This window comes from Carlito syrichta, unplaced genomic scaffold, assembly GCF_000164805.1.
Source record: "Carlito syrichta isolate Samal-C Ts95f unplaced genomic scaffold, Tarsius_syrichta-2.0.1 Scaffold308804, whole genome shotgun sequence".
NCBI classification, from domain to species: domain Eukaryota; kingdom Metazoa; phylum Chordata; class Mammalia; order Primates; family Tarsiidae; genus Carlito; species Carlito syrichta.
Window position 1 is genome coordinate 175,310 of NW_007252900.1, and position 26,237 is coordinate 201,546.

General features: G+C 39.8%; 2 protein-coding genes across 7 annotated transcripts in view; one reads left to right on the plus strand and one right to left on the minus strand.

Annotated features, from left to right (window-relative positions):
• CDC20B (cell division cycle 20B) overlaps positions 1–24,638 on the minus strand; it is a 53,471-nt gene extending 28,833 nt beyond the window's left edge. For 2 of the 3 annotated variants that reach the window (XM_008065781.1, XM_008065780.1), the window contains exons 1-3: positions 24,536–24,598; positions 24,195–24,257; positions 1,942–2,167 (exon numbers count right to left, since the gene is read on the minus strand). In XM_008065781.1, the coding sequence (XP_008063972.1) occupies positions 1,942–2,167; positions 24,195–24,257; positions 24,536–24,598 (352 nt within the window). Of the gene's footprint in view, positions 1–1,941; positions 2,168–24,194; positions 24,258–24,535 lie in introns of all 3 variants that reach the window. The other variant, XM_008065779.1, reaches the window with a different exon arrangement.
• GPX8 (glutathione peroxidase 8 (putative)) lies at positions 13,095–17,064 on the plus strand. 4 transcript variants are annotated; one of them, XM_008065778.2, is made up of 3 exons: positions 13,095–13,322; positions 13,917–14,178; positions 16,436–17,064. In XM_008065778.2, the coding sequence occupies exons 1-3, from the start codon at positions 13,119–13,121 to the stop codon at positions 16,597–16,599; spliced, it is 630 nt and encodes a 209-aa protein (XP_008063969.1). In that variant the 5' UTR covers positions 13,095–13,118; the 3' UTR covers positions 16,600–17,064. The 4 variants fall into 4 exon arrangements, with proteins under 4 accessions (XP_008063969.1, XP_021572070.1, XP_021572068.1 ...); XM_021716393.1 differs by having other exon boundaries at positions 13,102–13,169; XM_021716394.1 differs by having other exon boundaries at positions 13,119–13,169; positions 14,043–14,178.
• Positions 24,639–26,237: the final 1,599 nt, after the last annotated feature.

The window sequence follows — 26,237 nt, forward strand, 5'->3', positions numbered from 1 at the left end:
GTGAGAGCCTAGAAAGGAAAAGGAACCCCTAATCTGAGCCAGAAATTCTTCCAAAACAATCAGCATCAAAACCATCCCACAAAACCATAATAAAAAATACTGATTAATGAAAAAAAAAAGAATAATAAAATTGCTGTGAAGCAAAAAAAAAAAAAAAAACCATCCCTCAAGTACAATGGGATGCAAAAGATTTCTTTTTGAAGATAACCCTAACAACGATCTTTTATCACCTACTTCTTCAGTCAGCTACTTAAAATATTGATACTTGTCATTACATGGGAATTTCATTGGTTGAAGAAATCTGAGCTCTCTTTCTATCAGCAGAACTGCAGTGCATCAATGTGTCTAATGTTACTGAGAAGAGGTGGTACTTCCATTCTCATTTATCTTAGGCCAGGCATGACAGCTCACACCTGTCATCCCAGCACTTTGGGAAACCAAGGCAGGAGGATCTCTTGAGCCCAGGAGTTCGAGACCAGCCTGGGCAACATAGTGAGAACTTATCTCTACAAATAATAAAAAAATTACTCAAGCATGGTGGCATGTGCCTATATAGTTCTAGCTACTTTAGAGGCTGAGGCAGAAGGACAGCCTGAGTGAGCCCAGGAGGTCAAGGCTTTGGTGAGCAGTGATCATGCCACTGCACTCTGACTCAAAAAAGTGAGACTCAGACTCAAAAAAAAAAATTGTCTTAAATAAATGTGCTGGTAGTCAAATAATTGTGTTGCCTAGGATTTCCAAAGGAAAGAACAGGAATTAAATCACCAGATAATAGGTGGCAAATTTTGCTTCTAAATAATGAAAATAAAAATGGCTGTGCCCAAGTGAAAATTACATATTTCAAAAGAGAGTCTGTGATTTAGAGTTCTGGCATGTTGATCATGCATCCTGTCCATCACATTGGTGCTTTGGTGCCCATTCCCTATCTGTGCCCCAGGACAGGCGTCAGATTCTCACTCTCATCTGTCCTTCTCTTTTTTTCTTTCTTCCCCTCCTCTTGTTATCTCTCTCTCTCTCTCTCTCTCTCTCTCTCTCTCTCTCTCTCTCATCTCTCTCTCTTCCTCCATCAAACCATCCCGCCATCTCTCCCTCTCTTGCTTCCTTTCTTTTACTTTCTGTTCTTCTCAACCTCTCCTAATTTCATCCTCTTCTTCTATTTCACACTTGAAAATTCTGTTGCTAATATATATTTTTTCTGACCTCCATAGACCAGGAACCTTACCAGAGTTATTAAAATTCTATACTTTGAAGAACAAAAACATACACATTTGTGTGTATGTGTATATAAGTATACACACATATTCATATATACAATCTTTACAAAGTAATCATCTACCAAGGCAAGTCTCAAAAACGTTTAAAATGCAGCATATCTTAAACTAAATTTGGCATGAGGATGCCTCTGTGCTTTGAGTCCCTACATCATGAACTGCAACCTAACTTAGGATGCAAACTAACTGAAAGCCTAACTTAGCAGGATACTTAGGAAAGCCTAACTTGGGAGTATACTTTTGTAACAAACAACTGAGTCTCAGCCAGTCACAGAATCTGAGCTCAGTCAGTCACAGGCTGCCAACTGATCAGACCCTGTTCAAATATGGCAAACACTGAGCTGCAATCAATCAAGCTACTTCCGTACCTAAGGTCCATTTTCTGCCCATAAATGCTGCCTGCCTCCATGTTGCAGAATGGAGCTGTCTGAACTTCTGGTTCTGAGGGCTACCTGATTTGCAGATCGTTCTTTGCTCAATTAAACTCTGTACTTTCTTTTGTTCTTGTTTCATTTCCCTTTGCCTTAGAAATTTCTTATTCAAAGGTAGAAAAACAGAAAAGCAATTGACTAAATGTGGCAATAGATAGTTCAGCAAGACAAAGGTTCTCTCCGGAATATATCATTTATTAACCTTTCAAAACTGGGCTGTGGCATGTCTGTCACCTCACCTAAAGTCAAGGTCTCTTTCTCAGGCGTTATCTTCAGCACTGATCCAGATTCTGGTATGTAAGTGGTTGAATGTTCTTCCCCAAAGGAAAGGGCTGCCAAATCCCTGGTTTGACTTTGCTGCCATCTTGTGGTAATTGGGCTACTGGCAACAGGAACCTCGGCTGACATCCTCTTCACAAAGTTGCTCTTGAAGTTAGAATACGTAGTATTAACTGGATCAAATACCTGTTAAACAACAAAAAGAGCTGAAATGTATAGTGGCCTTAATGATACAACAGGAAAGATCTCTTTACAAAGAACTACAAAGGACTCATTTAGTACAACACAAATAAAAATAAAATAAAAAATGAGTTTTTTAATGTATGTAATCAAGGTGCCTGTTACGACATATATACAAAAACACCAAAATGTTCAAGAGCCTACGTATACCAAAGTAGTTTAGGTAGTAATTATATGTATGATTAATTTCATTACATACCAATGTAAAATATGAAATATGGAATAACACTATATACAAGATGTTAATATAAAATCATATTTCAAAACTGGAAATAAACAGCAATTTTCTAGTCCAATCCCTTCATTTCATAGATGGAAAAACTGAAACCTAGAGAAGGTAAGTAATTTGCTCAACATATGTCTATGCTCTCTGAGAAACACCCTGAGTTTGATATTTACAGATCTTATAGTAATGAACCATGCCATGTAGCTATGTGAAATTAAAATGCAAGTGGCAAACTGGAAGTGGAGTTTTTTTAACAAAAGGACAAACAAGCTAGGTTAATATCCTTGTTATAAAGAGCTCTTACAGAAATTTAGACAAGTTTACCAACCCAGTAGAAAAACTGGCATTTCGTAAAAGAGAAATACAATTCATAAGAGATATATAAATGCCTGAAAAATAATTATTCTCACTAGCAATCAAAGAAATGCAAATTTAAAACAACAATGAGATGTAATGAATTTTTTGTGGTGATCCCATGTCAAAGATGCTAGAAACAAACACTGGCATACGCTGCTGATGGAATTGAAATTAGTATTATTATCTAGAAAGAACATTTTGACAATGTGTGTCAAAAGCCTTCAAATATGTACATAACTTCTACTGACCCAGTAATGTCACCTCTAAGAATTTAAGGAAGAAGCCGGGCTCGGTGGCTCAGCCTGTCATCCCGCGCCTTTGGGAGGCTGAGGTGAGACCGAGTGAGACTCCAACTCAAAAAAAAAAAAAAAGGTAAACCTAGAATTACCATATGACCCAGACCCAGCAATTCCCCTCTAATATGTTCTCAAACTCTAATACATGTACATATATATTCATAGTAGCACTATTCACAATAGCCAGAAGGTGGAAACAGCCCAAGTGTCCATCGACAGGTGAATGGATGAACAAATCATGGTGTGTATGTGTGCACATGAAGGAATATTACTCAGGTAAAAAAAGAGAATGAAGACTGATATTTATTACAACATGCATAAACCTTGAAAATATTATGCTAAGTGAAGGAAGCCAGACACAAAAGGTCACATATTGTATGATTTCATTTATATGAGATATCCAGAACAGGTAAATCTACTGAGAGAGAACACAGGTGGGTCATTGTCAAGAGTTGGGATGAGGAGGAAATGGAGAGCAATTGCCTGATGGGTATGGAGTTTTATTTTTATTTTTATTTTTTCTTTTTTTTGAGTCGGAGTCTCACTCTGTCGCCCAGACTGGAGTGCAGTGGCCACTCCCGGTCACCGCAGCCTCGACCTGCTGGGCTCCGGCCATCCTTCCGCCTCAGCCTTCCCAGTAGCCGGAATTACAGGCGCGCGCTACCACGCCCGGCTGATTTTTTGATTTATTGTAGAGATGAGGTCTCGCTGCCCAGGCGAGTCTCGGACCCGCGGGCTCAGGCAATCCACTCACCTCAGCCTCCCAAAGGCGCGGGATTGCAGGTTGAGCCACCGAGCCTGGCTTGGTATGGAGTTTTATTTTGGAGTGACCCAGCAATTCCACTCAGGTATATGTTCTCAGCATATGTACAGCCCCAGAGACTGAAGGAATCTGTCAAACTCCAACACTCATGTTTCAGCCCCAGCAAGAACAACAGGCAAGAGAGGTACATTGTCCATTTTATAAAAAGAAGTTAGAAATTTAGACTTTTCATACAAATGTCCCCACTTGCTCAAGTTTTTGACTGATTCTAATTTTCTTAAAACACTATAGGACTAGGCAGAGCGTGACTGTGGGCCACATGCAGGCATGGGCTGCGTTTGCAAGCTCTGCAGGCCCGGCCAAATAGCCCTTCCCTGCTCAGGTACCAAGAAAGAGAGGGGCCACCATAGTGAAAGATAGATTTAATTTGCAAAAAAACAAACAAAAAAAAAAACAAAGGAGACGCTCAGATCTTACCTTGGAGTCCCAAAATTTAAATACACATTAAAAAACAAAGTCATTCTGAGTTTAAAAGTAAAGATGAATAATTTGATGTCAGTTATCGCCTCTAAAATGATTAAGAAATTGCACGTTGACAATCTCACACTAACTTGGCAGGTCTGTGTTTCTCTGGCTCTTCCACTGTTACCCCGCCCACCTTGAATATTTCCCACTTGAGATGCTTTTTCCCCAGTTCTCTGCCAGGTAATTCCTAGCTCACCTTCACAGCTGGGTTCAGTCATCAACTCCTTCAGAAAGGTGTCTCTGACATCCCTTTCTCTCCATCCCAAACTAGGTTAGGCCACTGTGGTAGGCTAAGTAATGGCCTTCAAAGATATCCAGATCTTAATCCCCGAAACCTGTCAATGTTAGCGTATATGGAAAAGAGGCTATGCAGATGTGATTAAGGATTAACTTAAGTTGAAGTGGGGAAAATATTGTGAATTTTCCAGGTGAGCCCTAAATGCAATCACATGTATCCATGTAAGAGAAAAGCAGAGAGAGATTTGACTGCACACAGAAGAGAAGGCAATGTGACCACAGAAGCAGAGATTGGAGTGACACGACCACAAGCCAAGAAATGGCAGTCATACCAAGAAATTGGAAGAGGCAAAGGATGGATTTCCCCCCAGAGAGTTTCTGAAGGAATCAAGGTCGTGCTGTCATGTTGGGTTCTGCCCAGTGACACTGATTTTGGACCACTGGCCTCCATAACTGTAAGAGAATAAATGTGTGTTTTAAGCCACCAGGTCTATGATAATTTATTACAGCAGCCATAGGGAACTAATCCACAGCCTTCCAGTGCTTCCACACTCCCTGTGTGTGCCTCTAACAAAGCACTACTACATAGTAGTAATAATAATATGTACCAAATGTTGACATTTAAATGTTCCAAGCATTGGAATGTACAAGTTAGATGGAATGTTTATTTAAGTTTCATTACAATCCTGTGAGTTAGGTACCATTACCTCCCCCATTCTAAGAAGGGGGAACTATTCAAAACCTGAGAGCATTTGGAGAAAAGGGACCACAATGACTGGGGTCAAAGAAAACAGTTTACTACCAGTGCCCTCTATAGTATAAATCTCACCAGACTCACATTAGCCTGAAAAAAATCTCCCATGTGATGTAATGTATGAAGTTTAATGGGGTCAAGTAACCTGAGCAAGGATATAGAGCCAACAAGTAATGCATCAAGATTCAGGCCACCACATATAGCTGGACAGACCATTGTCTCAATGAGTGGCACCCTCTGGAATATGCAGCGCACACCTTTCACAACCAACCAGTGTCACCCTACAAAGGTTTGAACTCTGACAAGTCGATCTAGTCCCTATGCTTTAAGCACCTCGGCTCATGTTCTACTTTTTTTACTATTTTAATTTATTTTCTACTATATCATACACTCCTTAAGACCAGGGACTTTGTTTTTTATTTTAGTGTCCTCAGTGCATAGCACTAATGAATAAATGAATGAGTCTCTTCCCCTAGAGGCAATTAGTGCTTTAAGAAAAAAAGGCACAAGAGATTTAAGATGGACTCCAGAGGCAAGGAAATAACCCATTTTCTTTTGTTCCCCTCCATTAACAATTCTCAAATTATACAGAGCAAAATAAACATTTCTGCAGAAACCAGAGGGTGAGATAAATGAAGCAATAAGGGTGCAACTGGGCATTTTAAATAAGTTCAAGTGTCTAGGACTAGATAAATGAAACCCAAAATGCTGACATTTCTGAGCTGATATGTGTTAGTGATCTTTGAAGAAAACGTGATAAATAAAAACATGCTCCCCCATAGACAAACGCATGTTTTTCGTGGTTTTCCAGTAAAAAGAGCAAGTAATCAGAAATAAGTTTGCTGACAGTGCACTAGATGACATAAGCCTTGCCAGATCCATCTTAACCTGAACAAATCCCCCTCACTCTGTGATATACTGAAGGGTTTTGTCCCCAGCCTTCACTGTTCGCCTTATTGTCAGTGGCTTAAATAGAGATTTATCAAAATTGTTCATTGCTCTAAGCTGAAAAGAGAGTTAAGATATTAAAGGACAGAAATAGGATTCGGAATAAAGTCTGGGGCATGTACCAACACCAGCAAAATTAAATTCAGTAAGAATGCATGAATAGTCTTCCCATGTAGATTTTTTTTCAATGCACAGGCATAAGATAGAAGAGTACTGACATACAGCAAAAAACACAGGCAGTGTTAGACAATCACCACAAGAATAGGAGTCAAAAGTATAATGAAATAACTTTTTAAAAATCAGTACAATTTGAGGTTCCATTAAGGGAAAAAATTGTGTCTAGAATAGGAGCAAGCAAAACCCCTGGTGTCTCTGCACCAGTCAGACCTCATCTGAAGAAACACATCCAGTCCCTGAACTGTTCTTTAAGAAGGGAGAAGATGAATGACTCAGGATTCAAAACCCTGAGCTCATTTGGAGAAAGGGGACCACAATGACCGGGGTTGAGGTAAACAGTACTGTGGCAACACCCCAGCACATGTGAGGGTCCTCCTCACATGGAGTGCGAAACCCGGAAGTGCTTAGTCTAGAAGAAAACCCAAAAGAAGCCATCTTCAAATATTTAAAGGGTTGTGATTTATGAAAACAATTAAAAACTCGCTTTGCATTGCTCCCTATTTCAAACTCAGGACCAATGAATGGGTGGAGGCAAATTTTTATTCAATACAAAAAATGTAACTCTGAAAGAATTAAGCATAATTTCCCTTAACAGTTTGAATATAAAGTACAATTCCCAATCAGGCCTTGTACTAGGAACATATGGCTTGTAGTGTACAGGTGAACATTATTTAATAAGTATGTATTTTAATGTCCATGTTTAAATGTTTTAAATTTTTCGGTCTTGATGTTGTTTTCCCTTATAAAAAAAAGTTAACTGGAGAAAAACAAACTAGTACGTTTAAATACTCATTTATTAATATGAGTACTAAAATGTGAAGCAAGGTCAGGTGTAGTAGCTCACACCTGTAATCCCAGCACTTTAGGAGGCTGAGACAGGAAGATTGCTTCAGGCTAGGCATTTGAGACCAGACTGGACAACATAGCAAGACTCCATTTCTACAAAAAATAAAATGAGTAAAACGTTAAGTAAGTGACAAACGATATGCAGAGAGGGCAAAAATCACAGAGGTGGTATGCAAATGACCACAGTGTAGGAAACACTGCTGCAGATTGTACTATTTCATCGTCAATGTTTTTAAACTTTTGTTCCAAGATCTATCTCCGCTGAGGAAATGCCTGTCGCATAGTTTTGAATGACTCAAGTATTTATTAATAGAGAGGAAGAGGAAGATAAGGAAAATAAGACAAAGAAGGGAAGAAGGATGAATGGCTTGATACACCAAGCACATCAGTCCAGCTTGTTTACTTTAGAGGTCACATCATATGGACACTAAGTCGGGAGGAATTTGGAGCACCAGGGCCAAAAAAGAAACAGAAAGGAACCTAGAGAGGTTAAAAATAAGGTCGGGTCAGGAAATAACAAGATCAAACAACTGAGAAGATAGAAACAAATGTATCTTGTAATAAATCATCTAACACACAAATATTCAGTAGGTGGGGAAAACTTGGACATGCCAGGAAAGACATGCTGGTGGTGCCTTTCTAGAACCTCATGACAAAAAAAAGAATAACAAGATGGCCCTGTTAGCTCTCAAGCTTATCCCCCAACCTCACTTCCTTAGCTTCTGAATATCTTCTCCCACCCACCCCACTGGCACAATGTGTCAACAGTCTGTGCACAAAACATTTCAAATTTAGGCTCTCAATACTTTCAAATTTGCCACAAAGAACAAAATGTTCACCTTCCTGTATTTGAATCTCCAGTGCCCTAGCATCCTAGTAGACAATATGACCCAAGCTAAAACTTGCACATTTTCAGGTAAGCATTATCCTTTATCCTGCCACAGGGGATCCCAGGGCATCTTTGGCATCTACCCCTTTTCTTCTATTGCACTGACCAAGGCTGCCTTCACTAAAACTCTTCGTCTGCTGTCTTGACTTGTTGCTCTGTAGATATCTGTGACCCTTTCTGAATAACTTAAGTACATATGGACAAGCTTTTTTGGTGGTGTTTGCCACTCCCTTTCCTCTCTAGACCCTTACAGTGACTTCTTAGAAAACTAAATGTCTTCCTGATGAATAAAAGCCCTCCATCAGAGTGCTACAGCAATCTCACCTACCATGTTTTCTTCTCAGTAAACATATTTATCTATTACAGAGAAATGGTTTCATGCAGTTGAAATCACTTTGGTTATGGAGTGGAAAGTCCTAAACTCTGTTCTCAGTTGTTCCTTCACTAGTTCTGTGATCTTGACTGAGATAATGTCTTCCTACTTCAAAGAATTATTATGAATAAAATAATGTATATACTAAAGGAGACTATGCCACAGTATAAAATTTTTTAGAAACATGCCATTTATTTAGCACTCGGTTATTGGCTGGTTATAATTCTTGTGTGTTTCATGTATGTTCTCATATCTCCATAACTGATTTAAATTTGCATGAGATTGGATCCTTCACTTGCACTGTATTTGTCAACTCTACAATGCCTGAGTTGGTTCACAGCTGAGTCAATTTCTTCATCCTATTCTTGACCCAGTAGTTTAGTTTTCCCTGGCCTTGATCTTCAACTCACAGATCTCTTCTCCTTCTTTAGGAAGCCTCCCTTTGTCTACTGAAACAGTGAGACGGTTGGTGGTTTTTCTAGCATACTACCTCCTGTGCAGAGAAATCTGCAATTTTGATTTATTTATGTCTGAGAACAGTCTTAGTATAGACAAAACATGGAATCAATGATGACAGGGCTCCAGAAGGCTGAGAGATGATGACATCAAAATGTGTACAGAGAAAGACAACTCTGCCAAAGAACCAAGAAGTAGTGTGCAAAGACCAAAATCTGTCTGTGTTCATCCAACACTGCCCAGGACAAGACTTCTTCAAACTGTTGTCTTGAAAGTGTGGTTAATGGCCCTGTATAGAAATTTATGGGCCGGGTACGGTAGCTCACGTCTGTAATCCTAGCACTTTGGCAGGCCAAGGCAAGAGGACTGCTTGAGCCCAGGAGTCCAAGACCAGCCTAGACAACATAGCAAGACCTTGTCTCCACAGAAAAAAGAAAAGAAAAAAATTAGCTGGGCGTGGTGCCCGCCTGTAGTCCCAGCTACTTGGGAGGCTAAGGTGGGAAGATCCCTTATGCCCAGGAGGTCAAGGCTTCAGTGGGCCATGATCTTGTCACTGCACTCCAGCCTGGATGACAGAGTGAGACCCCAACTCGGATAAAAGAGAGAAAGAGAGAGAGAGAAATTTGTGTATCATGCTTTGTTTTGAGCTCTTCAGCTTTAGAAACATTACATCAACAAACAGGCTCTGATTTCATTCTTGACAAAAGACATACACTTAAGCTTCCAAAGTAGTGATCATATATAGCAAATTTTCTGGTTAAACCAACCTGATCATTAGGCCTGTATAATTGTTTTATTTCTGGTTATAAAAACTGGCTTGTTGTAATTAAATGCAAGTTTATACAACATAATTTTGGCCTTTTCAAGTCCATTCAGCTCCGAATCACTTGATGTGAGTTTCTGTACTTGTAAAACAATGGCTTAGAAACTATCATAATTGGCGGGGCTCCGTGGCTCAGCCTGTAATCCCAGCACTTTGGGAGGCCAACGTGAGGGGAATGCCTGAGCCCACAAGTTCAAGACCAGCCTGGGCAACTTGGCGAGCTCTCGTCTCTACAATAAATCAAAAATTAGCTGGGCATGGTAACACGCGCCTGTAGTTCCGGCTACTTGGAAGGCTGAGGACGGGAAGGATCGCAGGAGCATGGCAGGTCAACGCTGGGGTGGCCGTGAGCATGCCACTGCATTCCAACCTGGTCGACAAAGTGAGACTCAACTCAAAACAAGAAAAGAAAAAGAAAGAGCCGGGCTCGGTGGCTCAGCCTGTAATCCCGCACCTTGGAAGGCTGAGGTGAGTGGATTGCCTGAGTCCGCGGGTTCGAGACCTACCCGGGCAACTTGGCGAGACCTCATCTCTACAATAAATCAAAAATCAGCCGGGCATGGTAGCGCACGCCTGTAATTCCAGCTGCTCGGAAGGCTAAGGTGGAAGGATCGCTGGAACCCAGCAGGTCGAGGCTGCGGTGGCCGGGAGCCTGCAGCTGCACTCCAGTCTCGGTGACAGAGTGAGACTCCAAATCAAAAAAAAAGAAAAAGAAAGAAACTACCATAATTATTTTACCCAAATAATATCACCCCATGGGGCCCTGCCTGAGGAGTAGTCAGTCAACACCCCTCCCAGTGATAATAACTCTGTCTGCCGATCTCAAGTTATAATGGGATGGGTTTACATGGTTCAGATTATAGCAGGTGCTCTATGAATTAATTTTTCAAATGTAAGTTCCCGAGGTGTTGACTTGGATAGCCTGAGGAATTAGTTAAAGCATCTAGTGTATTCACGAAGACATGAAACACATCCACTATGGAAGATGAAGGAAAACCAAAGACACTTGTTGCTCTGAAACCAAAAAAAAAGATTGAAGTCTAAAGGTTCTCAGACTTCAATGTGCACATGAGTCACGAGGGGATCTTGTAAAAATGCAGATTCTGATTCGGGAAGTCTAAGGAAGGGCCTGAGATGCTGCATTTCTAACAAGTGCCAGGTGATGGCAATGCTGCAGGTCCCAGGATCCCACGTGGAGAGCACGGCCAGGGAGTTTAAGTAGCTTAACAGTCTGTGTGTGTAAACACAGGAACTTTGGCTTTTTAAACAACTCAGCCAGAGAACAACAAAGGGAAATTATCAGTTAGGAAGTCACACTACATTTTGTACACATTTTGTGTACATTTTTGTTCATTACCAGAACTTATGTTGAAAAGGGAGTGATTTCTGCATAATCATTTCTTCTATCAAGCCACAAGAGTGGGAATCGAGTGGTTTCTCTCACAGGTTTTACATGCCTATGCTATGACCACCCCAAACACACACCAAAGAGCAGGCACCAGAAGAGCAGGGAAGTTCCCTGAGCATCTCCTCTAAGGCTACACAAGCTAATAGTGATGGGAAGGGCCTTCATAAACCTCTCGGCTCATTGCCTGCTGTTTCCAAAACACACCATGGCGGAAGGTCAGGCCCGAGTGGAACAAAGCACCTTGATTCAGAACCTGCTGTGGGCCTTAATCAGGGCAGATTCCAAGGCAACTTAAAGGAACCGTGGATTTTAGGATATGCAGCCCAATGGCCCCTCCATACCTATCCCTAAAATCCATGACCTTTAGCAGCAGCATAGTTATGCCTCTTGCAGGCAGGCAACAGCCAGTGAGAAAAACAAAGATTAAAAAGTAATTAGATGTTGTACCCAAGTAGAGATGGGGTATGGGTTTTTATTTTTATATTTTTTAGAATTACCTTATTTAACTGTTAAATTGCTGCTTTATTATGGAATTCAATATTTTTCCATCTACAGGTTACAGCCCATTGGTGAATCATTAAATCATTTTCATGGATCAGAACCAGGATGTTTAAAAATGCAACAATAAGGCCGGGTGCGGTCTCACGCCTATAATCCCAGAGCTTTGAGAGGCCAAGGTGAGAGGACTGCCTGAGCCGCGGGTTCAAGATCAGCCTGGGCAACGTGGTAAGACCTCATCTCTACAACAAATAAAAAAAATTAGCCAAACATGATGGCATGTGCCTGTAGTTCCGGCTACTTGGAAGGCTGAGGCAGAAGGATCACCTGTGCCTAGGAGGTCAAGGCTGTGATGTCCGTGAGTATGCCACTGCACTCCAGCCTGGGCAACAGAGTAAGACTCCAATTCAAAAAAATAATAATAATAAAAATAAAAATGCAACACTGGAGATGTGTCGTAGTTCAAAGAGAAGTATTGTTTCTCAGCTGTGTGTGTGTGTGTGTGTGTGTGTGTGTGTGTGTGTGTGTACTGGGTTATGTTGTAAAGTGCACTGCTTGCTGGTATTTATGATCAGAAATTTGTAGAACACTGCCAAGGCGAGAGGATGCTTGAGGCCAACAGTTTAAGACCAACCTGGACAACATAGCCACATCCTATCTCTACAAAAATAAAAATAACTAAAAAATAGAAGTTTGGGAAACTCTGGACTATAATTAGCTTTATGATAGAGTAGGGGTATTTAACCTTCATTGTTTTTCACCTATTTATTTTTACTATATTCACCTGGCATTTGATAGTAGAACTCAGGGCAAATAGTCTTTTCAGATATTTCCTTGAACTCATATAGTATGTTTAATCCATACATATAATACCAAATTCTTTCAGGTCATACATCAGAGGAATAGGTCACATTTTATCTACATTCAAACTATTCCTGGATATCATAATCTTCTACTTCCAACCACTTGCTCGATAAGCTTACTAGATGCTTACCATGGTAGTGAGCGCTTTATAACATAGCTTGCAAGTTACAAGAGCACCATCTTCTGGTGAAATCTTTGCTTTGTAGGAAGGGTGTTAAAAAGTTACCAAAGATTTTTCTAGCAAAAATTGAAATTGCATCGCAAATATATTGAAATTCTGTAGAAGTCCTTGTTTCATTCAGGAGCTCCATTCCCCACTGAGAAGGGTCTTTTTATCCCTTAGCAGTGAAAGGAGCTAGTCTGTCCTTCCTCCTTTTCCGTTAAACTAAGCCGGTTTCAAGTTTCAGCTCCTCCTTGAATTCCAGAATGCTGAGACTTCCCCCTGGATTCATCCAAAATGGAGCCTCTCACAGCTTACCCATTAAAATGCTCAGGGCCCAAAGCAAAGGTATTTGCAGTTTTGCTGTCTATGGTTCTATGTACAGTGATGCTATTTCTTCTACAACTAAAATTCCTAAAACCTAAAATAAACAGCTTTTATGCCTTTGAAGTGAAGGATGCAAAAGGAAGAAACGTTTCTCTGGAAAAGTTTAAAGGCAAAGTAAGTTGTATCTTCTGATTTTTATCGTTATTGTTTTTCCATATCTTTGGTTATTCTCTCAATAAAATCTATTTTTTGCTATTACATGGTCACAAGTTAGAATTTAGTCTTCAAAGTAATGGTATCAGTACCTCGCTTTAGTTATCACAGTTCTGATAGGTTATGTACTTCTAACTGACAAGTTCTGGTTATCTTATTTGCTTTCTTAAAAATGCTTTAACTTTTGTGCTGGATTGATACTTTAAGTTGTTTAGAAAATGTTTATTGTTAATAACATGAATATGGTAATATTTATCAATAAAAGTACTCTATAATCTAAATGTTTAAAAGCATTCTATCAATGATATTATTATTATTAAAAATAAACTTTCATGAGCACCTAATGCTTTTTAATGGCAGTAATATTTCAGAGTCTTAACTTATGCATCCAGGTTATGATATTCAATAAAATTGGGTATGTCTAAAAATACAAAATAACCATCTATCAGAGGTTATATAGCCCCCAAAATGGTTTAGGATTTTTTAACTACTTGCAGGATTTTTTTTTAATCTTCTGCTTCACTTTCCGGTTGGGTTTTTTTCTTTTTCCGGGAGGTTTCACTAGTTGTAAACGTGGCTAGTGACTGCCAACTCACAGACAGAAATTACTTAGCACTGAAGGAACTGCACAGAGAGTTTGGACCATCCCACTTCAGCGTGTTGGCTTTTCCCTGCAATCAGTTTGGAGAATCGGAGCCCCGCCCAAGCAAGGAAGTAGAATCTTTTGCAAGAAAAAACTACGGAGTAACATTCCCCATCTTCCACAAGATTAAGATTCTAGGATCTGACGCAGAACCTGCATTTAGATTTCTTGTTGGTAAATATCCACCTTGCCTCACCAGTATAATGTTTTTAATTGCTTTTCGTTTTAAACATACTAAGACCATACATGTGAAACAATATATTGGAAAAGCTTTAGAAAACATTCAAAGAGCCAGAATCTCATCCTTTATAAATTTCTAGAATTGTACTTCCCAGAAATCAATGTTTTAGCTTCTTAGAAGGCAAAAAAAAATTCTACTCCATTGTATTTTATTCCTTATGACCATCTTTCTGAAGAATTTACTTAGAATGGGGCCAAGATATTTTCCCAAAATATCTCAATTCTTCTCTCATTTAACTAGCATTTGGGGAAATGCCCCCCCCCATTATTAAAGCTGCACATCTCTCACGACTGATGAGAATTATTAGGTAAACATATCTTTGTAGTTAATTTTATGTTGCCTTTTTTTATCTGAGATAATATTCTCAAGAATGAATATCTTGGTTTACCAAGTTTTTGCTAAAATTCAGAACAGTATCACTTGATTTTTTTCAGAAGGCAGTAGCATTAGGCTATCTCTACAATTAAGCTAGCTACAGAAATCTATTTAAAGGTTTGCCAAAACCAGTTAGCATAATGGTGGTGTGGTGTGGTGACAGTATAGGCTTTGGCTTTAGACTAACTAGGTTCAAACCCCTGCTGTTGTTTTTGCTGTGTGGCTTCAGGCACACCACTTAACTTCTGTGTGCCTGTTTCCTCATTTGTAAAATGAGGTTATCAATAGTACCTACCTCCTAAGATTGTTTAAAGGATTAAGCGTGTTAAAAATAAAAATATGGGATTAATGGTAGTCAATATCTGTCTGGGGAAGGCGGGGACACCCCTTACCAACAAGGGTGCCTGAACGATGCATATTTGTATACCTAACCCTTAACTGCACCCCACAATTTTAAAATAAAAAATATGTTCAATAAAAAAAAATAAAAATAATGTATTTATACACCACTAACTGTATGCTAGACGCTATTCTAAAGGACATTAAAGGCCAGGCATGGAAGCTCATGCCTGTAATCCCAGCATTTTGGGAGGCCAAGATGGGAAGATCTCTTGAGCCCAGGAGTTCAAGACTGGTCGGGGCAACATAGTGAGACCTCACTTCTACAAAATAATCAAAAATTTAGCTGGGTGTGGTCGCACTTGCCTGTAATCCCAGCTATTTGGGAGGCTGAGGTGGGAGGATCACTCAAATTCAGGAGATTGAGGCTGCAGTGAGCTAGGATCACACTACTGCACTTTACCCTGGGTGACAGAGAGAGACCCTGTCTCAAAAATAAATAAATAAATGGCATTAAGCTAATGTTCTCTCATCTAACTCATTCTGATTATATCTTCAGGCCTATTTTCACTGTAGATCATTCGAGTTTTGCTAAAACCATGACCTCAGTCAGGCAATCAAGCTTCCAATCCAACAAACTAAATAATGATGCTCTATAATATTTTACATTAAGTGTGAAATCAGAATCTTTGAAAAAACATTATATTTATTCATCTCTAGGAAAAACTGAAATAACACAACACTATGAATAGCAACCATAGCGAGGTCTTTTTCTTTTATTTTGGGGATACACTGAGGAAAGAAAAGCCAGAGCACATGCCCTTGAACTCATCATTTCTCAATTATAGAAGCCAGATACTTGAGCACAAACACTTAATAAATTTTAGTTGTAATTATTTCTTTCTCATGTTAGTCAATAATATGAACATAAATCCTGAGTGATATAAACAGAAAAAATACATATATTTCTTACACAAATTAAAATTTATCAAAAGGACATCATAATTTCTCAAAATGAGGTGATTGTTTAGAATTTACTACCATTTTCAGCTATGTAATATGAAACAATTCTTTAACTGATATATTTAATATGAAAACCAATTCGTACATTCCCATTACCAAGAACCTTTAGGACATCATTTTATCTCTACAAATGTTAAGAAACTGAAAGTTTTGAACTGGTGACTAAGTAACATTTTTATTATTTAGGTGAACAAATCTAAAATAAACAACTGTTTCATTTCATGATGCTAGATCAATAGATTCATCAGTGAAGTCATCAAATATTTTGAAATCTGGTTACTGAAACCTTGAGTTTTGCTTTGTTTCGGTGATTTGCTTTGTTTTGTTTTATTTTCTATATTATGACAATTCTAGAACCTGACACGACTTGTCACTTATGTAGATGCTAATGAGAATGGAAATCTTGACAAAGAATAAAATGATGCTCATGAAAATGTGTTCTGAATATTTTAGATTCTTCAAAGAAAGAACCAAGGTGGAATTTTTGGAAGTATCTGGTAAACCCTGAAGGTCAAGTTGTGAAGTTCTGGAGGCCAGAGGAGCCCACTGAAGTCATCAGGCCTGACATAGCAGCTCTGGTTAGACAAATGATTATAAAAAAGAAAGAGGATCTATGAAAATGCCATTGAGCCATTCTAATGCAATGGAATGATCCGATATCTCTATGAGGGTTTGGTCTCATTTTAAATATTCTAAGAATTAAATGTGGCAGTGAAGGATGATTTTTTTTTTAATGTTATCTTGCTGGTCAGTGGTAATGAATGTCCCCAAGACAGTGGTGTTGCCCAAAGCAAAAATAAAAAGTAGCCAAAGAATCAAAATGAAATATAGTAAATACTTCCATTTGACAATAGTGAAGAATCCAGAATACACAGTGATCAATGTGCTTTAATATCTTATTGTTCAACTTGACATTTTCTAGGATTGTACTTGATGAAAATGGCAACACATTAGACCAGACCACTGTTTGGATTCAAGCACACTTGTGTGATTGAAATTTTTGGAGTAACTAATCATTGATGTAATAAAATACAAATAAACGTTGAAAATGGAAACTATATATACATACCTCCAAATCCTTATATATATTTGTTTTGTATACAGGATTTTGTTTGTTTCTTTTCTTTCTAAGCACAGATTCCCAGTGTTTTTATGCTATCTGGCCAAATAGTCATTTATAAAAGACATTATCATAACATTTGAAAAAGCCATCATCATTTTTGACATTTTTCTCTCCGTTATTTTTTTAGAAGCAACTTAAATGCCCTAATTATAATATTACCAGTTGAGTCAGTCTTTTTTGAGTGAAAATCCCAAATGTAGGAAAAAGGACATGAGTATAAGATCATTTAGCTTGATTCCTTATAGGTTGATTTTGATTATTTATATATTCACACCAAATTAGGCATTTGAAAAGAATCTGACACGGCATCATTCTGTTATTTATTTATTTATTTTTGAGGCAGGGTCTCACTCTGTCACCCTGGCTAAAGTGCAGAGGTATGATCCCAGCTCACTGCAGCCTCAGTCTCCTGGACTTGAGTGATCCTCCCATCTCAGTCTCCCAAGTAGCTGGGATTACAGGCAAGCACTACCACACCCAGCTAATTTTTTTATTCTGATAGCTGAAATCATACAAATTACCTCCAACTAGTCAAAACTCTAATGTAAAAAAGGGGGTGACTGCAATCACACAAGTTCAAATGTAGATCAGCGATCACTATACATTATGGTAGAGCCACAATATAGCTTTTCTCCCAAAGTCATGACCTTTACATTTTGTCAGACAACAAAAAACCTGCCAAGTTGAGGAAGATAAATTATTGCCCCATAAAATACATATTCATTGTATAAAAGAATTAAACAGAAAGGTGGGTCAAAAAATGTGGAAATATATAAATTTACCTAAGAAGGAAGAACACCCAATTTAAATAGCCTGTGACTTGACTCCCAAATTCTGACCTAATAGATAAAAGTGAAGTTTTTTTAATGGTGAATTCAGTAATGTCACCTCAGTATATAGTTCTGCATAAGTGTTTGGACTAAAGTTCTTAGAAAACCAAAGATATTTCTGAAACCACCTTCTGCCTCAAAGTGTATATCCAACCACCCAACTATGAGGGTATTTAGTAAGATAACTGGTGGAGGTGGAGGAGGAGGTAGCGTTTCCATCAGAGGTTGTGGATTTACAGAGATAGCCTCAAGAATGCCAGATTAGCGTGTCAGCAAGCCTGCTTCTACCTCTCACCAACTGCATGACTTTGGTCTCTTAACTATGTTAACTTCGGTTTTCTCACCTGTAAATTGAGCCAGGGTCAGTCAGATGGAGCAAAGAGCTCCTTCTGACTCTAAAAGTCAATGGCCATATTTACCAAGGTGTTTTAAGTGATCAAGAAAGAAATTAGAAAGCCGGGCTCGGTGGCTCAGTCTGTAATCCCGCGCCTTTGGGACACTGAGGTGAGTGGATTGCCTGAGTTCGCGGGTTTGAGACCCGCCTGGGCGGCGAGACCTCATCTCTACAATAAATCAAAAAATCAGCCGGGCGTGGTAGCGCATGCCTGTAATTCTGGCTACTTGGAAGGCTGAGGTGGAAGGATCGCCGGAGTCCAGCAGGTCGAGGCTGCGGTGGCCGGGAGCGACCACTGCACTCCAGTCTGGGCCACAGAGTGAGACTCCAACTCAAAAAAAAAAAAAAAGAAAGAAAAGAAAGAAATTAGAAATAATCTGGATTGTTGGCAAAACAAAAAACCAAACAAACAAAATCAGAAGTCACCTAACAAGCCTATCTGTCTTTTGCAATTTTGCTCCAGAGCCTATTTTAGCAATTTGAATTCCAGGCCTCTAAGCAAAATTTTGCTCAGGGCAGCCTCTCCAAGTGTTGCTTCAGAGCTCTCCTGCCATATATCCCCACTTAGGCCTTCCATGAGCTCATAACAGTGCAGTGGTGCTGGGGTGTTTTTATGTGCCCACCTTGGAGGTGTGGGGAGAACTGCATATGCTGGCACCACAAGCAACAGAGACCCCTCACTGCCAGATGGATGGTAATAGAGACCCACTAGGGGGACTACCAGGCTGCCCCAGTGCAGATGACTATCCTGCCTTGAGTCACTAGTTCTCTCCAAAGTCAAATAAAGTGGATTTCTTCACTAATATCTCTCCTACTCTGGTTGCCGCCGTATTCAACCTACAATCTCTACTATTGTAAGGGCTGGATTCTCTCTCCCCTTGCCTTTGGGTATGCAGAGCAAGCAGCTAGGGATTTGAAAGTGTGTCCAACGCCAGATAAAGTAGATTTCTTCACTTATATCTATCTCTCCTACTCTGGTTGCCGCCGTATTCAACCTATAATCTCTACTATCGTAAGGGCTGGATTCTCTCCCCTTGCCTTTGGGTAGGCAGAGCAAGTAGGGATTTGAAAGTATGTCACATGTATTGATTGGAAAGAGAGGAAATTCTTGTGTCCATTCAAGGATCTGTAACAGAGGCTATGTGTGTGCTGAAAGAGGGAGTGGGGCCATTTGCTGCTGTGCCACTACCCATAACTCACATGTCTCATAGGAATACTGCCGGACACAGAGGAAAAGTCGAAAAGGTTGAAAAGAAAGGACACACAGAGGAAAAGTTGAAACTTTGTTGAATTGGGCTATCTTTCTGGAATTTTGTCTGCATCAAAAAGTAAGTCTGAGACGTAGACTGCTGTAGGATGCCTGGACTAAGGAGTATAACAGAAAAATGTCAGGCATCACATAAAAGGATACAGGGCTGTTGTCCTCATGGCAAAGGAAAGGGGCAAAATCCATTGCATTTTAACTGTGGTAAGTAATTCACTGACTTAAGTTTGGTCTGGTTTGTTTGGTGGGTGGAGAGGAACACTTGACACTCTTGATTGTCTCAAGCAACGACAGAGAGTGTCGAAGATGGGAATATATGTGAATTTGCCTGAAATGTACCCTGAAAGTTGCACTCAGTTTTGAAAGTGTTTAATAATTATGGTGTATCTATAGTATGTACATATGTACGCACATATAATTCTTAATCATTGCAGGATATATGTAGCATATATATAATGTTCACTGGTAAATGTTTAACAACAGACTCTCTAGAAGAGGAATCCTAACATGTATCTACCATTTGTCAATTTCTATGTAAATGCTCCTGTATGGCCAATTTCAGTCTACCATGGTTTAATAACTAGCTTGCTACATTTCTGAACACTTAAAAATTGGTTCTCACAAGCCAATACGAGCTGTCTCTAGCACACCCAAATTCTTAAAAATTGAACTTGATCAGAGTATTATTAGGATTCCCAAAGAGAAAAATATGGAGCAAAAACATATCATATATACTCTTTATTTTTATTATAAATATATTATTTTGGCAGTTATATAAAAATGTGGAAGTATATTCAGTTTCTGAATTATGAAAAACTGCTAACAGTATACTGCCTAATCACATTAAAATCTAATAACCTAACTGAATTGCCTGCGGATAATCTCAAATAGGAAAATACTCCAAAAGAAGGAAGGAAGCCTCGGAAGTTCAAGATGAAAAACAAAAACTTTGTTTCTGTATTTATTTTCTTTAAAAATATTAGCTGTGTTCCAAAAGACCGCCTTGCATGACCTGAAGTGTTGAGTGGTTCCTGTACAAAATATGTTAATTCATGGTGTTCCTTTAAAATAAAATGACCTGTTGGGGTGGTGCTGTCATGAGGATGCTCTGTTCACACTTAGTCCCCAGCTTGATTTCACCTTTCCCATGGAATAATAAAATTCTAATAACTGTTATGCCTAGAAACTAATCCATCACCCTTCTTCCCACTCTTCCTCCCCTCCTTCCCGTGACCTGTCAGTGCTGTACCTTGCAGAGTGGACAGTCTCTTCTGGACAGAACAAATTGCAGCAAGGAATTAGGAAGCCATTCAGTGGACAGTGACTGGAAGTGGGTACATTCCCGGCACCAGTGAACAGCCTAGTGGCTGCCCCAAGAGAAAACACCTGGGAGAAAAAAACTGCACCAACAGAGCCTCACTCCTTCTCTTTTTTCAATCACTTTCTCCTCTGCTTGTCCCTTGACTCCCCAGTGTGTATCCCTTTCTTTCCCTTTCCTTCCTATGAAAACATTTTCTTTTTGAATTTATATCTTCATTTTCCTCCTTATGCATTCATCTCTTTAACATTTTTATTTCTTTCCATTCCCTCCCTCATCTCATCATCTCAATAATATGGGACTAAAAAATAGCTTTAAATATGTATTCTGTTTATTGACTATAAATGTTTGTGTTTTATGTCTTGCTCTTTAGTTAAAATAAAACACAAAGGCCAAGCCTTCTAAATTTAGTAGGTTTTATTTTTATCAACAGGTGACTTTCTATAGAAAATAACATGTTTTAAATTTAACCTCAAAAAAATTAAAACTATTTACATGAAAGGTATACTTAAACAATAATGGAATAACATTGGGCAACAACAAAAAAGGATGAGATTTGAAAGCAGTAATTGTATAAGAATCAAATTATAGGTATCTATTTAACCCACAATCTAGAAATGTTTAAATTTAAATAAGGTAAGCATAAAAATTATTTTACCAACAGCTTATAATCCAATATAGTAGAGTGGGTTATACATTTCTCACGTCTCATTTAGGATATAACTAACTGACCAGACTATCAAAGTCATTTCCACTAAGTGGCTGCAAATGTCCACATGAGGATATTACATGTCTGGGAGCCAGCAGTATGTGACACTGCTCCATGGGTCAAAATGGCCTCCAAGGGTATGAGAAAATATTTTAAGTTATATTGTATGGTCAGTTCTTCCATCTCACAAGTTAGATTTCATGCTCTCTTCCAAACATTTTATGAGCCTGTAATTTCACAGAAAATGAAATGAAGAATTGCAGCAAATCTTACAAACGATTCAACCCATCCCCACCAAAAAAAAAAACAACTTCCCCAAGGTTCTTGATATTTCAAGTGAAAATTTTTAGCTAACTAACTCATCTAGAAATTACCTCAATTCTCCCTTCAGCTGACATACACACATAGGCACATAGAGTAGGTTACAAAGACCTACTCTACTGTCATACTAAGAAACTGATGGCCCAGAAAGAATACCAAAGACTTAGTTGAAAATTTGGGGAAACATTCTAGGCTTTCTGTTCAAAACTGTCATTATATTCTAAATCTTATATTTAAAAAATAAGTACATAATTTCACAAGTACTTTAACACTGTCTACCCGAGGTTCCAAAAATATTACTTGACATTTTTAAGTAACAGTATTACTTAAAGCTGTCTGTTGTGTTACAATTGAGTAACTGAATTGCAGTAGTAACTTATGGTTCGTTCCCTGCTTCATAGCAAAAAATACATACACACAATAGTTACAGATTCAGTTATGCTCTGATGTTCACTGTACATGCAATAAGATAGCAGTTGCATGTTAGCTGATGCTATTCACATATTCAACCAGCTAACAATACACTGCCAACCTATCACACACAGGTAATGCGTTTCGTTAACAAGAGGAATTTGTCCAGAAGCAAGTGGCAGGGTAATTGTGGCTGCTGACTTGACCCAAGCAGCCAGCTAACAATTCACTGCCTACCTGACTCAGGTCATTGCTGATTTTCATAGTCCATGAAGTCACCGAGGCTAAATTTGTAATATGAAACACAGTGGCAGAACTTTAATCTTAAAGGTCACAATAAAGAAAATGTATAGACAAAACTTGTACTCCAAAACTATAAGGGAAAAAAAATCAACATTTGCTTGAATCAAGTCAAAAATATAAAAGTTTTTTTTTTTTTAACTTAAAAAGAAAAACTTTCAGAATACTTACACTTAAGTTATCCAAATTAACAGCTTGGATAATGAAGATATGTTATTGTAGTAAAAAATGCATTTTTAAAGCTACTCAACTATAGTTTTTCAAATTACTTAAATTTACTTACCAAAAAGTAAGTTGTCTATATTAGGAACTGAAATATCTAGGAGTCATGATAATACATAAACTGCACATGAGGTGGGACTGCAGCAAAGTTTGGGAGGAAAAAAATCAATATTAAAGTATTTAAGGACTTTAAAAGCTTTAATGTCATTAGTTTTCTCCCACTATAAATTACATTAGTTACTGAATTCTGAAAATGCGGTTATGTGTTTGGTGTTGGGTGTCACCACTTGAATATAGATACATTTATAGAAGATTTAGAAAATATAAAAATAGTGATGGATTTGAAACTAGAATCTATGAGTAAAGTCTAAAAGAAGGTGAACTATTTAGCCTAGAGAGAAGCATAGTAAGAGGTGATAATGAGATAGTTAAAACATATGAGAGCTGTGTATGTAAAGAAAAAATTTTTAAATCTTTAGGTTAGTTTATCTTTACACTGATTACAAGAGACACTAAAGACCACTGGGTCTGGTCTCTCAAGGAGAAAAAGTAATGCCTAACCGGATGAACTTTTAAATTGTGAATGTAAGACCCGAGGGTTATGCCACTTATCCTCTTTGTACACAAGATGGCACCATTTCCATTTCTTTGGGAGGCTTGCGTCTGAATGCAACCGAGGGAAGTGCAACTAGCAACTGTTAAAATAAAATTATAACAGCCAGCTAGCAATGCACTGCCTATCTGACACATCCAAGCTTCATCCTTCGCTGTTGAGGTAAAAACGAAAAAGCTCTATCCAGGTACATGTGATTACTGTTATTTGTTCGAGATCTTCAAGGATCTTTAAGAATTTATTTTTTAGCATGTAATCAGATCCTGTATTTAGTGACAGAGATTGGTTTTGTTTTTTTTTTTTTTTGAGTTGGAATCTCACTCTGTCGCCCAGACTGGAGTGCAGTGGCCGCTCCCGGCCACCGCAGCCTCGACCTGCTGGGCTCCGGCGATCCTTCCGCCTCAGCCTTCCGAGTAGCTGGAACTACAGGCGCGCGCTACCACGCCCGGCTAATTTTTTTGATTTGTTGTAGAGATGAGGTCTCGCCAAGTTGCCCAGGCGGGTCTCGAACCCGCGGGCTCAGGCAATTTACTCACCTCAGCCTCTCAAGGCGCGGGATTACAGGCTGAGCCACCGAGCCCGGCTTGATTTCTTTTTTTAACTCCCATGTTTCAGACCAGGTCATACTTCCTACAAACACCTTCTTTAGCAAGAGTTAGTTTGTCCAAGATCAGAGTTAAGCTAGAGAGCAAGCACTGGACACTCACCTTGGGGGACCCTTGACTTCTCTTCTGCTTCATGTCTTTGGCAAGCACCCGCATGATACTCTCCTTTGAAAACACAGATGACATATTGAGAGAAAAACTATTTAGAAAAATCATGTCAGGTGTGGACTTTCTCTAGATCCTTTGCTACTACCTTCACTTTTTTTTTTTTTTTTTTAAGCAACTAGGTACCACCAGAACAAAACTAAGAACACAACTCAAAATTACGACCAGGGTGTAGAGTTTTGTAGCATCTCTTGGCCCTAAACAGGTATGACGCACGGTGCCTTTGGCAAGAAACCCCTTAGAGAGCCGGGGCGAACAAAGAAAAGGGCGTTACTCACCCACAGCATCGCTTCTTCGGTGCGGACTCTCCGCGGGGCGGTGCGCTCCAGTTTCCACTCCATCTTCCGCTGCCTTTTTGCCCTACCTGGAGTTTGGCCTCTCCTCGACCGCCTCCGGTGTTCTTCGCTAAGCCAGTCTTGGCACCTACTCTTCAAATCCTTAGAGTCTCGTCCCCCAGGACCATTCTATCTCACCGCTTTCCTCCATTTCCCCCCAACTCCTCCCACCGCTCCCAAAGCGTGCTCCCCAGAGTACCATTTTAAAAGCCGGCAGGGCGGCAGCTTGAGCGGGAATCCCCCTCGCCGGCTTTCCATTGGTCGCCGCTGCGGTGACGTCAGAGCCCGGAAGGTATTCCCCGGCGCCGGCGCCGGCGCGGCTCAATCGCCGTCTCTGGGCTCGCGGCCCCGCCCCGCGGCCGCCCGCACTCTGCGGCCGAGGCGCGCACTGGGGCGCCAAGCTTTGCCGCGAGCCGTGGCGGGCCTAGGGCTGGGACCCGCGCCGAGGGCTGCTGCGGCGGCAGGAGCCAAAGGCTTGGCGGGCGAAGTAGCGGGTTCTGGGAGTTCACAATTTTTCCTTTTCACAAACAAAAATGTATAATGGCTCTGATCCCTTTTCCTCGCCTCCCACTTCTCTTTCCCAGCCCATCCTGCCCTTGAGAGGTAGAAGGGGTGTAATAACTCTCCGGCCTCTGTCTAGCGGTAAGGACACCGTCTGTGTAAGTTACTGATTTTGCACGTGATTCCCCAGCGTGTTCAACGGCTCTTCCTCCATTTTCAAACGGGCAAGAAAACGTGACAAGGCTCCTGTGCTGATGAGAAGGGAGAGCACTGGCATTTATTCAATGCATTCTTCTCTGCTCTATCCACCGGGAAGTGCTCAAGTCCTCTCCCTTAGACTTCGGAGCTGTGTTCCTAAATAGGAGGACGATGAGAGAGATAAAGAGGTAGGGACAGAGCCAGTGACAAGCAGGATCACATAAGGAGCGAAAAACCGGCAAGAAAGTTGAGCAGACTGGGGATTCGGTGATAAAGGAGAGGGTGATATTGAGGCTTAGGGGAGGGCTCCAGAGGGAAGTGACAAGGAGCCAGATGGCTGGGCAGTCTTAGCTACCCATCTGAGCTGCCAAGAGAGGTGAACTGTGCCATATGGCAGAAAGGTAAAACGATGTCTGGGAAACCTCTGATAGTCTGGCAGCCTGCTCTTCCCTCCCCATCACCTCCCCCTTCCCCCCATGGTCCCTGAATTTGACATTGGATTGCATTTTGCTCTAATGCAATATGCAGGTTTGGGTATTTTTCTGGGGAAAGAGTTCATAGATGCCAGATACTCAAAAGGGGCAGTGATCAAAGAAAAAGAAAGCTGAAACTCACTCTCCTGCTTTCCTTCAAACTGAAAGAAAGAAATTCTGGTATTGAGAATAAGTTAAGATTCGATCTTACACCAGTTTTTCATGAACAATGATAATGCTGCACACGGTAACTTAATCTTCAAGCGAGATTTCTCAAACTGCTTGATAATCAAATAATTCACAGATTAAAAGATCTCTAAGTTTCACCCACAAGAATTCTACCTTCCTTGCAGTGCATTTAAAGGAGCAGTCATTCCGACTTCCAGCAAATCCTTTCAGCAAACATTGAGATTAAATATTGGATAAGAGTCAGAAGCATTGTTAATTTAAATGATCGGTTTTGCAAATGCAAC

What these genes read in the sequence shown, in the direction of transcription:
- GPX8 (XM_008065778.2), top strand. Translation starts at nt 13,119, where the DNA reads ATGGAGCCTCTCACAGCTTACCCATTAAAATGCTCAGGGCCCAAAGCA. An exon ending in TGGAAAAGTTTAAAGGCAAA is followed by an intron (nt 13,323 to 13,916) that starts GTAAGTTGTATC and finishes TTTTTCCGGGAG; the next exon opens with GTTTCACTAGTTGTAAACGT. An exon ending in TGCATTTAGATTTCTTGTTG is followed by an intron (nt 14,179 to 16,435) that starts GTAAATATCCAC and finishes TGAATATTTTAG; the next exon opens with ATTCTTCAAAGAAAGAACCA.